Source organism: Heloderma suspectum, chromosome 2 (genome assembly GCF_057233095.1).
Source record: "Heloderma suspectum isolate Gila_16-S chromosome 2, 16-S_ref, whole genome shotgun sequence".
Taxonomy (NCBI): domain Eukaryota; kingdom Metazoa; phylum Chordata; class Lepidosauria; order Squamata; family Helodermatidae; genus Heloderma; species Heloderma suspectum.
In genome coordinates, this window is record NC_139459.1 from 192,717,722 (window position 1) to 192,729,955 (window position 12,234).

General features: G+C 48.2%; 1 protein-coding gene across 7 annotated transcripts in view; it reads right to left on the reverse strand.

Moving 5' to 3' along the window:
- LOC146353689 (inactive dipeptidyl peptidase 10-like) overlaps positions 1-10,258 on the reverse strand; it is a 57,508-nt gene extending 47,250 nt beyond the window's left edge. For 6 of the 7 annotated variants that reach the window (XM_084837085.1, XM_084837082.1, XM_084837084.1 and 3 more), the window contains exons 1-2: positions 10,042-10,258; positions 2,999-3,113 (exon numbers count right to left, since the gene is read on the reverse strand). In XM_084837085.1, the coding sequence (XP_084693211.1) occupies positions 2,999-3,110 (112 nt within the window). In that variant the 5' untranslated portion in view covers positions 3,111-3,113; positions 10,042-10,258. The remainder of the gene's footprint in view (positions 1-2,998; positions 3,114-10,041) is intronic. The other variant, XM_084837086.1, reaches the window with a different exon arrangement.
- Positions 10,259-12,234: the final 1,976 nt, after the last annotated feature.

Sequence of the window (12,234 nt, forward strand, 5' to 3'; positions counted from 1 at the left end):
CCTTGCACGCCTATTAAGGTGGCCATGTGTCCTACTCCACAGTCCTCTATTTCAAGGCATCCTTTTTTTCAGGGGTGGGCAGAAGGTAGATCCCCAGATGTTTTGGACTTCAACTTCCAGAAGCCCCTGTCAGCATGGCCAATCTACTTGGATCTACTTTCTGTCCACCCTTGTGTCTGCTTGAAAGGCTGCCCAGTCCAAGGCCAGTTTAAAGACAATCATAAGAAGCGAGAGTAGGGAGAGGCCTCAAAGTTGCCCATCAGTACTTAGTAGCAGGACAGCAGACTGAGCTTCTACACAGCTCACCTGGTCTCGGTCTTCCCCACTATGGTGAGATATGCAAATGTTTTACAAATCTGTGCCCTCTTTTTTGGTGATGTATTTCCTTCTTTGGGGCGATACGTAAGTGGCTATCTTTGTGCTTATTAGGAACAGTCTAGGAGCCTTTGCAAACGGTCTCCACACAGAAAGCCTGTGTGGTGTAGCAGTTTGAGTACTGGACCGGGACTCGGGAGATCCGGGTTCTAGTCCCCTCTTGGCCATGAAGCTCACTGGGTGACTTTGGGCCAGTCACTGACTCTCAGCCTAATTTACCTCACAGGGTTGTTCTGAGGATAAAATGGAGAGGAGGAGGAGTGCGTAAACTGCCTTGGGTTCCTCACAGTAGGAAAAAAGGCAGGGTATAAATGTGATAAAAAAATAAAATATATTATACACATAAGCCCTATTCAGCCCTTCAAAACCAAACCAAACACTCCCTTACAAGTGAGTGTACAAGTGAGTAGCCAGTACAAGCTGTGTAGCTTTGCAACCAACGTTGTGCATATTATGTAGCCCCTCCCCAGCATCCATGCCTATGATGCAGATGCCTGCAGGGAGGGCGCCTCCATGCATTCGGCGGTGTGTGCGTACGCTTCCACATGATCCAGAACCCCACAGCCTACACGCACATAGGCCCCCTCCCTGCACACATTTGTGCTGTATGCACAGATGCCTAGGGAAGGGGGTTGCATGATCTCAGGGTGGGGCTCTGTGACTCAACCCCACTCCCCACTCACAGGTATATGTAAGGGGGGGGTTGGTGGAGGGAATGCCCAAATAAGGCTCTTGAGAAAGGTGGGAGTGGGGCACAGCAGCAACTGCCCCAGCTGACATCTTGCACAGCTCTGGCCCCAGACTCCTGACTCTTGCACATACAGCCACCAAAGGTCTGAAGAGGCACCTATGTTTAGGAACCCCTTTACAGACCTTCAGCTGTATTTGTGCAGGTCAGGGGGGTGGGGGCAGCACAACCCTGACCCCCACTCCCCCCCTTTTCCATATGTTAAATAGGCATGCAGGGGAGCTCTAAAAACCCTATTGCAGCCTTCCCCAACCTGGTGCCCTCCAGATCTGTTGGACTAAAACTCCCAGCATCCCTAAGGCAGCATGGCTGGTGGGCTAGGAGTTGCAGTCCAACACAGCTGGAGGTCACCAGGTTGGGGAAAGCTGTATTGTATACATAAAACTGGGTTGTGCTCCACTCTGAGACCATGCTATTGTCACACATACCATCTTTTCTTGAGGACTGAACTCAGGGGAAACAATTTCTGCCATTTTGAAGCAGAAGGGGTTGAGAAGAGTGTTGAGTGGCTGGCTGGCTGGCTGATCATGAAGCCCCCTGTTCTCAGAGCAAATTCTTAGCTTAGGGCTTTTCTACATGAAGCATCTATTATGCGCTCATCATTTCCCTACTCAGGACTGTTTATGCGTTCTTTAGATGACAACATGATCCAGTTTTGCTTCTGTGTCTAACCAGCACTTTTGAAGAATTTTTTTAGAGCAGGGAAAATTCACTTAGGATGCAATCCTATGCATGTTTAGACAGAGAAAAGGCCTACAAGTCCCAGCATGTCTCAGCCAGTATGGCTGGCTGGGGCATGCTGGGAGTTGTAGGCCTTTTCTCTGTCTAAACATGCATAGGCTTGCACCCTTAATTGTGAAAGAAAGCACAATTTCTCTTGTGTATTTGCACTATTCTGCCATACCACAGTGTCACCTAGAGGCTATGTAGTGGAAAAGCAGGAAAGGAAATGCTCCTCGTGTAATGCTTTCAATTCTGTGACAAACCTGAAAGTAGATATAGCAGATTAACAGCTGATTAACAATCTTGTGTAGAAAAGCTTTAAAAAAAAACAACTGGTGCGTGTGTGTGCGTGTTTAGGTGCTTTACACAGCACAGGTGGGCAACTTGTGGCCCTCCAAATATTTTGACCTACAAACTTCAATCAGCCCTGGCCACCATAGCCTTATGGTAAGGGCTTATGGGAGTTGTAGGCCAAAACATCTGGAGAGCCACACAATGCCCAATCCTGCTTTACAGTGCAGTCCTATACATGTCTACTCAGAAGAAAGTACAATAAATTTCATTGGGGCTTATCCACAGGTAAATAGGTATGGGATTCCAGTCTATATGCATTATTGTCCAAACGATCATCATGCAAACAGTATTTTAAACAACCAGCCTAAAATGAAGAACTGACACACTTGAGACAGTTCACTGGAGAAGCGTTAGGGAGGGGCCAATGCAGCAAGGAAACCAGCATTGACTAAGGAGGTGGTGAATGATGCGTGTCATTTGAAGAAGGAGTATGGAGGGAGGCCAGTAACAAAAGAAGTTCATGCTTCTGTTTTTAGGTACATATGTATCCACCATTATTCCCCTTAATTGGGGGGTGCCAAAGGGTATTCTCAAGAAAGTCTTGGACTTCTCATTCTTGCGAGAAGAACCCCTTATGCAAATTATTCATTGTGCATATATCCACTTGCATTGTACAATTTATTCAGATGACATCATCAGAGTGGGCTGGTGGCAGCTTTTTGTTTTTGAAATGCTTCTCACTTAAAAACAAACCAACAGCCCTTTTTAACCACCAGAGGGCAAGAAATGTGCCCAAATCCTCCATGGGGAGCTGCCACTGATGGAAGTACCCTGCCTGCTGGCATCACACATTCTCACCCGGAGTGAGCATCAGGATGGCCACGATGATCACAGACGCCAGCATGCCCACCACCAGCATGGAGATTCCAATGCTCTTCCAGTTGCGAGGTGGGGAGCGGGAGATGCCCATGTTCTGAGGAAGGATGGAGAGAGAAGATTCTCGGTTAGTACAAATTACCTTGCTTAGCTCCCAGCAGAACGAAGAGGGGTTTCATAAAATAGCCAGGATGGCAAAAGAGCTAATGTGTGTGCGAATAAGAAGGCTGTAACTCCTCCAGAAACACTGATCGAGGTAGCCAGATGGTGTAAACCAGACTGGATCCAGTGGAGTCAAAAGGACCAGATTCCAAGGTGATCTCACCTGAACTACCTCCATTAGAAAGAGATTGCTGCCCTCTGAAAATTATTGTGGCATGGTTTCACTTTTCTTACAGAGAAACACAAGATTGGGACCCATCAGCTCCCTTCCTCTAAAGCTAAGAAGCACTTCACACATTATCACTTCAGATGCAGACATTTGAACTCAAGGCAGAAAAGCCACATATGTTTGACTGACCACACAAGCCTCTTTTGTCCGGACGGACGAGTCTCTACAGCTCATCTCCTTAATGGTGCAGCTAGGGCTGAAGCCCAGGTTCCCCCGAAAACACCCCCCAGAATGCAGCAGGTGATGGAGATAGCAGCAAAAAGGCCTGGCAGCAGCACATAAACCAATACAAGCCTCACCAATGTAGCAATCTTTATTCTTATTTTTTATAGTCAGGGGGTGGTTGACTGGGCACGTACATGTTTAAAATGCAAAATACTCATACTCAAGTGTTTTTCCTTTTTGCGGGGGGCAAACAGTTGTTGTTTGGACAGTAATATATCAGGAGCGTAGAGGTAGTTGGAAGCATGGCATAGCGCCTGAGAAGAAGAGAAATGTTAAATTGCGTGCTTCACAACTTAAGTACATGACCATCTCAAGGGCCCTCCCATAAGATCATTAAGTCCAGGGCTTAAAATTACCTAGCTTGAAAGGTAGTTTTACAAGTACTTGAAAAATTACAAGTTGTTCCATTACAAAAAATTACAAGTACTTGAAAGGTTGTCACAGAGAGGAAGGCCAGGATCTCTTCTCAATCATTCCAGAGTGCAGGACACCAAATAATGGGCTCATGTTACAAGAAGCCGCATTCTGGCTGAACATCAGGAAAAGCTTCCTGACTGTTAGAGCAATACAACAAAGGAACCAATGACCTAGGGAGGTGGTGGGCTCTCCCATGCTGTAGGCATTCAAGACGAGGCTGGACAGCCATTTGTCAGGGATGCTTTGACTGGGATTCCTGCACTGAGCAGGGGGTTGGACACGATGGTCTTATACGCCCCTTCCAACCTTACTATTCCATGATTCTAGCGACACCGCTGTCCCCAACCATAATCTCAGCTCCCTCACTCCTTCCTACTCTAGACCTCTTTGGTTTACTTCAGAGGGAGGCAATAGTTCCTGCTGCTTGTGCTCAGCGCAGGACACAAGCAACAGCTAGGAAAGTGTAAGTGCTGGACTGGGACCGAGAGCCACTTGCTCTTTCCAGACATGTCCTCTGTCTAACCTCTGTGTCACAGAAGTTTCTGCAGCACTCCAGATTCCAATGTGAAGATCTGAAATGAGTCAAGACTGAATTTAATTCCTATCCTCACTACCAAATTCTTTTTAAAATAAAATAATGATAGAAAATAAGAGACACTCTGTAAAATGGATTATTCCCCTCCTCCCTGCACCCAGTCTCACACACTCACACATTCCGTTCTCAATGCACCTACAAGCTGGCTCTTGGATCTTGCTGAATGTTGACTCTTGTCCCTCCAGTGAAAGTTGAAATGCTGCATCTACCCTACAGGGGTACATAGGAAGCTGCCTTATACCAAGCCAGACCAGCTCAGTATTGTCTGACACTAGGGTTGGGGACCCCTTCATGGATCACTGCCTTGTTGTGGCGAAGGGGCTTGCGTAACTCAATGAAGCCATAAGCTATGCCGTGAAGGGCCACCCAAGACGGACAGGTCATGGCAGAGAGTTCTGACAAAATGTGGTCCACTGGAGAAGGAAATGGCAACCCACTCCAGTATTCTTGCCAAGAAAACCCCATGGAATGTATCACAAGGCTAAACGAGATGACGCCGGAAGATGAGCCCCTCAGGTCGGAAGGTGTCCAATATGCTACTGGGGAAGAGCAGAGGGTATTTCCAAGTAGCGCCAGAAAGAGTGAAGCGGCTGGGCCAAAGCCGAAAGGACACTCAGCTGTGGATGTGTCTGGTGGTGAAAAGAAAATCCGATGCTGTAAAGAACAATATTGTTTAGGAACCTGGAATGTCAGATCAATGAATCAAGGTAAGCTGGAGGTGGTCAAACATGAGATGGCAAGATTGAACATCGACATCTTGGGAATCAGCGAACTAAAATGGACAGGCATGGGCGAATTTAATTCAGGTGACTATCATATCTACTATTGTGGGCAAGAATCCCTTAGAAGAAATGGAGTAGCACTCATAGTCAACAAAAGGGTGGGAAAAGCAGTACTGGGGTACAATCTTAAAAATGATAGAATGATCTCAGTACGAATCCAAGGCAAACCATTCAACATCACAGTAATTCAAGTCTATGCCCCAACCACTGAGGCCGAAGAAGCTGAGGTTGATCGGTTCTATGAAGACCTACAACACCTTCTAGAACTAACACCAAAAAAAGATGTCCTCTTCATTATAGGGGATTGGAATGCTAAAGTAGGAAGTCAAGAAATCACCGGGATAACAGGCAGGCATGGCCTTGGTGTACAAAATGAAGCAGGACAAAAGCTAATAGAGTTTTGCCAAGAGAACATGCTGATCATAGCAAACACTCTTTTCCAACAGCACAAGAGGCGACTCTACACATGGACATCACCAGATGGTCAATATCGAAATCAGATTGATTATGTCCTTTGCAGCCAAAGATGGAGAAGCTCCATACAGTCAGTCAAAACAAGACCTGGAGCTGACTGTGGCTCAGATCATGAGCTGCTTCTTGCAAAATTTCGGCTGAAATTGAAGAACGTCGGGAAAACCACTAAACCGTTCAGGTATGACCTAAATCATATCCCTGATGAATATACAGTGGAGGTGAGGAATAGATTTCAGGGATTAGACCTGATAGACAGAGTGCCTGAGGAACTATGGACGGAGGTCCGTAACATTGTTCAGGAGGCAGCAACGAAATCCATCCCAAAGAAAAAGAAATGCAAGAAAGCAAAGTGGCTGTCTGATGAGGCTTTACAAGTAGCTCACGAAAGAAGGGAAGCGAAAAGCAAGGGAGAAAGGGGAAGATATACCCAACTGAATGCAGAGTTCCAGAGAATAGCAAGGAGAGACAAGAAGGCCTTCTTAAATGAACAATGCAAAGAAATCGAGGAAAACAACAGAATGGGAAAGACTAGAGATCTCTTCAAGAAAACTGGAGATCTCAAGGGAATGTTTTGTGCAAAGACGGGCATGATAAAGGACAAAGAAGGCAGGGACCTAACGGAAGCAGATGAGATTAAGAAGAGGTGGCAAGAATACACAGAAGAACTATACAGGAAAGATCTGAATGTCCCTGATAGCCATGATAGTGCGGTCACTGAACTTGAGCCGGACATCCTCGAGAGTGAAGTCAAGTGGGCCTTAGGAAGCATTAGTAACAACAAAGCTAGCGGAGATGACAGTATTCCAGCCGAGCTATTTAAAATCCTAAAAGATGATGCTGTTAAAGTGCTGCATTCAATATGCCAACAAATCTGGAACACTCAACAGTGGCCACAAGACTGGAAAAGGTCAGTTTACATTCCAATTCCAAAGAAGGGCAACGCCAAAGAGTGTTCAAACTACCGCACAATTGCGCTCATTTCACATGCCAGCAAGGTGATGCTCAAAATCCTACAAGCTAGGCTTCAGCAGTATGCGAACCGAGAACTACCGGAAGTACAAGCTGGGTTTCGAAGAGGCAGAGGAACTAGAGATCAAATCGCCAACATTCGCTGCATCATGGAGAAAGCAAGAGAATTCCAGAAAAACGTCTATTTCTGCTTCATTGACTACGCTAAAGCCTTTGATTGTGTGGATCACAACAAACTGTGGCAAATTCTTAAAGGGATGGGAGTACCAGACCACCTTACCTGTCTCCTGAGAAACCTGTACAAGGGTCAAGAAGCAACAGTAAGAACCAGACATGGAACAACCGATTGGTTCAAAATTGGGAAAGGAGTACGACAAGGCTGCATATTGTCACCCTGCTTATTTAACTTATATGCAGAGTACATCATGAGAAATGCCGGGTTGGATGAATCAGAGGTCGGAATTAAGATTGCTGGGAGAATTATCAACAACCTCCGATATGCAGACGATACCACCCTAATGGCAGAAAGCGAAGAGGATCTAAAGAGCCTCTTGTTGAGGGTGAAAGAGGAGAGTGCAAAAGCTGGTTTGAAACTCAACATTAAAAAAACGAAGATCATGGCATCTGGCCCCATCACTTCCTGGCATATAGAAGGGGAAGAAATGGAAGCAGTGACAGATTTTACTTTCTTGGGTTCCAAGATCACCGCAGACGGTGACTGTAGCCATGAAATTAAAAGACGCTTGCTCCTTGGGAGGAAAGCTATGGCCAACCTAGACAGCATAGTAAGAAGCAGAGACATCACCTTGCCGACAAAGGTCCGTCTAATCAAAGCTATGGTTTTCCCAGTAGTAATGTATGGCTGTGAGAGCTGGACTATAAGGAAGGCTGAGCGCCGAAGAATTGATGCTTTCGAACTGTGGTGCTGGAGAAGACTCTTACGAGTCCCCTGGACTGCAAGGAGGTCAAATCAGTCCATCCTAAAGGAAATCAACCCTGAGTGCTCATTGGAAGGACAGATACTGAAGCTGAAGCTCCAATATTTTGGCCACCTAATGCGAAGAGAAAACTCCCTGGAAAAGACCCTGATGCTGGGAAAGACTGAAGGCAAAAGGAGAAGGGGACGGCAGAGGATGAGATGGCTAGATAGCATCACGGATGCAATGAATATGAACTTGAGCACGCTCCGGGAGAGAGCGCAGGACAGGAAGGCCTGGCGTGCTATGGTCCATGGGGTCACGAAGAGTCGGACACGACTGAACGACTGAACAACAACAACAAAGGGTTGGGGAACCTGTGGCCATCCTGATGCTGGACTACAACTCCCATCCTTGGCCATGATAGCTGGGGCTGATCAGAGTTGTAGTCCCAACAACATCTAGATCCTCTTTTCTTTGCTTTATTAGTTTTCAATTCCTCCCTACAGCTGGATTCATTCCCATTCCATTTAATTTCATGTTGAATCTAGGAGCAGGATGACTACATCAAAAATTTAGAAAGAGTCAGGCCATTAATCTATCTAGCGCAGTAGTCTCTGAGCATTTCTACACAAGGTTTTATTGCATGCTCATGACTGGTCACTCACAGACGTTTGTGGGTCCTTTGCACAACGTTGTCAACTTCCAGGGTGCCTCCTGTGCTTTCTGACCTTTATCCCGCTTGTTAAGAGATCAGAGAGAACCCAATAAGGAATGTTAATCGGCTGTGTATCATGACGGAGCTGCACTATAACCACAGCACCATCTAGTGGCTGTAAAATGAAACACAGAACTTGCTGAGAAAGGAAGTCCATGCTTCAAAGCACGTGGCCACACATGTAAATGAGGTGACCTTAATCCCATAAAGAATCCAGGAGCAGAAGCCCCAGTAAGCATGCGGGATTTTAGGCTTGTGTGATGAAGCCCTATATCTATGTGACAGTCTACATCTCTATATGCTATTTCTAGCTCAATATTATCTACATCTAATACTGAAATTCATTCATTTCACAGGACCCCACCCCTGGTCCACACAATGACTGAAAGTGTCTCTCAAGGGTTTCAGACTGGGGCTTCTGCCCCACCCCACCCCAGCCTTACCTGGAGATGCGGGGGATTGAATCTGGGACCTCTTGACCATGCAAAATATGTAATCTCCTACCACGGAGCTATTTTAATCCAGTGCTGGTGGAGGGCCCTGCATTCCAACCCCTCTATCAGGTTAACAGCACAATCTCATAGGTGTCTACTCAGAATAAAATCTCATTGAGTTCAGTGAGCAGAGGACAGACAGATCTTCACCAAAACTTGTATGTGCCTCAGCCTGAGCTAGGATTCTACGGTGCTCAGTTTTTTTGCTGCCCTCCGTAGAAGCTAGGAAGTGCTAATAAAAAAACGCTGATAGATACTAGCTCCCTTATTGATCTATACCCACAGGGGCTTTTAAACTAATTGCCTGGCACCATTTCGGTTCTTTGCCTCCCTGCTGATATTTTTAAGCCTTAATTAAGAGATCACTCCAGAGAATGGCCAAAGGAGCTTGGATGAGAGCCCGGCATAGCTGTGGGTTCATAGTTCACCCCCAGACACATCCTCCCTCCTGAAAGCTCCTCACATTGCAGTAGCAGCCCCACGGTTGCCTTGAGAGCGAGGATGGGTGTGTACTGGGTTTGTACAGGAATCGGCATCACTACAGAGACTTTGACGTGGGGAGCTGTTGCATTTAAAACTTCCCTCGTTCAAAACACACACACACACACCAGTGAAATGAGCGTGTGTGTGTTTCATTTCAGCAGCTTGATCAAGCAGCCAGGGCTCCAAGCATATGGCACTACCACGGGGGGGGGGGGGGCTCATTCTGCATAATGGGCCCCTGCCACCCTCTTGTCCTGAATGCCGCCTTTCCACTCTGCTTACAGCAGTGCTTGGTGCCGTGCCACTACTAACTGCTCCTCCACTCATAAGAGGAGCCCTGCTGGATCAGACCAAGGTCCATCCAGTCCAGCATTCTGTTCACACAGTGGCCAACCAGCTGTCCACTGGGAACACACAGGCAGGACACGAGCGCAACAGCAGCCTCCCGCCCATGTTCCCCAGCAACTGGTGCACAGGGGAAACTGCCTCTGACCCTGCGGGAAGCACACAGCCATCAGGACCAGTAACCATCGACAGCCTTCTCCCGGGATTTGCCTCACCCTCCTTTTGAAGCCATTACTCCATTCCGGTCCTGATCTTTGCCATGCTGCAGCTGCTTTGTATCCGCGCCGCAGGCACCACCAGGTTTCATCCCGCGCCCTCCGTCCGCCGCAGACGCCCGCCTGGCAGGCGGCTACCGAGGTGCCGCTGCAGGGCGCGCGGAGCGGGGAGCCTCTCGTCGCCCAGAAACAGCCACTGAATTGCCTGCCGTTGTTTCCCCCCGTCCAGACTCCGGCATGCTGCAGCAGAGGGGAAAGGAAGGCCGGAGGGGCTTTCCGCGCCTTCCGCCTCGGCTTGGACGCGGAAGCGGGGGAACCCCATGCACACAACTCGAGGGCCCGGGCCCGGGCCCTCGAGTTGTGTGCATGGGGTTCCCCCGCTTCCGCGTCCAAGCCGAGGCGGAAGGCGCGGAAAGCCCCTCCGGCGCGACGCCTGCCCCTACCCCACCCGCCCAACCAACTTAAAGTCCCGGGGCGCGTCTGCCTGGAGCAGCTGCCTGCCCGGCCAGTTAGGGTAGAGTAGCCGCGCTTGCGCCCTGGGGAACTTGTTGCGCGAGGCTCCCTCCGGGGAAAGGCGGGCGCAGCGTGGGGACGGCACGGCAAGCAAGCGCGCGGCAGCACCGAGGTGCATATCGCACAAAATAAATAAATAAATAAATAAGAACAGAAGCAGAACCCTGCTGGATCAGACCGAGGGTCCATCCAGTCCCGCCTTCTGTTCGCGCAGTGGCCAGCCATTGCTGATCGGGAACCTACAAGCAGGACATGAGCGCAGCAGCACCCACCCGCCCACGTTCCCCCCAGCAACTGGTGCGCTTAGAGTAGCGCAGTGGCAAATCCAGAAGCGCGGGGTCCCTTCCTGACAGTCGCAGCCACGCCCCCTTCTAAGATTGTACAACCTTGTAGGATCTACAGCCTTCCACTGGGATCCAAAACCAGTGCAGCTGAGAGCAAGGCAGGGGTACCTCAGTTGGACGTCTGAGGAAAAAATGCAGGGGTGTTGAAATCTTTTCCACCCGCTCACTCACTCACAAACGTTTTAGGTTTTCAAAATATGATACTCTATGGAAGCTTCAACTTGAGCACGCTCCGGGAGAGAGCGGAGGACAGGAAGGCCTGGCGTGCTATGGTCCATGGGGTCACGAAGAGTCGGACACGACTGAACGACTGAACAACAACAACAACAACATGGAAGCTTCACCCTCACTCATTGGCAGCGAAGGGGAGGCCCACAGTGCTAGGCTGGGAGTGGGAGGGACCTGGCTGAGTGAGACCTGGCTCTCTAAAAAGTCCCTGGCCTTCGTCCCTGTGCGACCCCCCACCACTACACCCCTGTGCACATAGGCATACCGCCTCTGGTACTGGAGGTAGCACATAGCAATCAAGCCTAGTAGTCACTGATAGCCTTCTCCTCCAGGAATTTGTCCGACCCCCTTTTAAAGCCATCAAAGTTGGTGGCCATCACGACATCTTGTGGTAGCAGATTCCATAGTTCGACTGCACTGTGTGAAGAAGCCCTTCTTTCTATCTGTCCTGAATCTCCCACTAGTCAGCTTCATGGGATGACCCCAGTTTCCAGTATTTTGAGAGAGGGAGAAAAATGTCTCCGTATCAGCATTCTCCACAATTTTGCACACCTCTGTCATGTCTCCCCTTACCCTTCTTTTTCCAAGCTAAACAATCCCAGCTGTTGTAACCTTCCCTCAAAGGGGAGATGCTCCAGCCCCTTGGTCATTTCAGTTGCCCTTTTCTACACTTTTTCCAGCTCTACAATATCCTTTTTTAGGTGTGGTGGCCAGAACTGGACACAGTATTCCAAGTGTGGTTGCATCCTCAACTACAGTGTCTGCTGCATCTCCCTCTGTTCTTGCTGGGGGGGGGGGGCGGTCTTCTAATTCTCTCCCCCACCCCTTTTTTTTTAAATGTGTGCATTTAATCCATCCCAAAGAGAAATTTTACTGTAAACAGCACAGAATGCATTCACATTTTTAAAAAATAACATAGTGTCCTTATTAAATCAATGCCAGACACGTTTAAATAGGTTACATAGCTGTTTGAAACTTAATTTCTGATTGTATAAACTTCTGCCTCGCTTCTTTATAGTCTGTCTCTACTCCTGTTGGGTTTTTCTTGATTCTCCCTTTTCCCCGCCCCCTTTTTCAATGAGTATTTAATCCAAGAAGTGTTACTGTA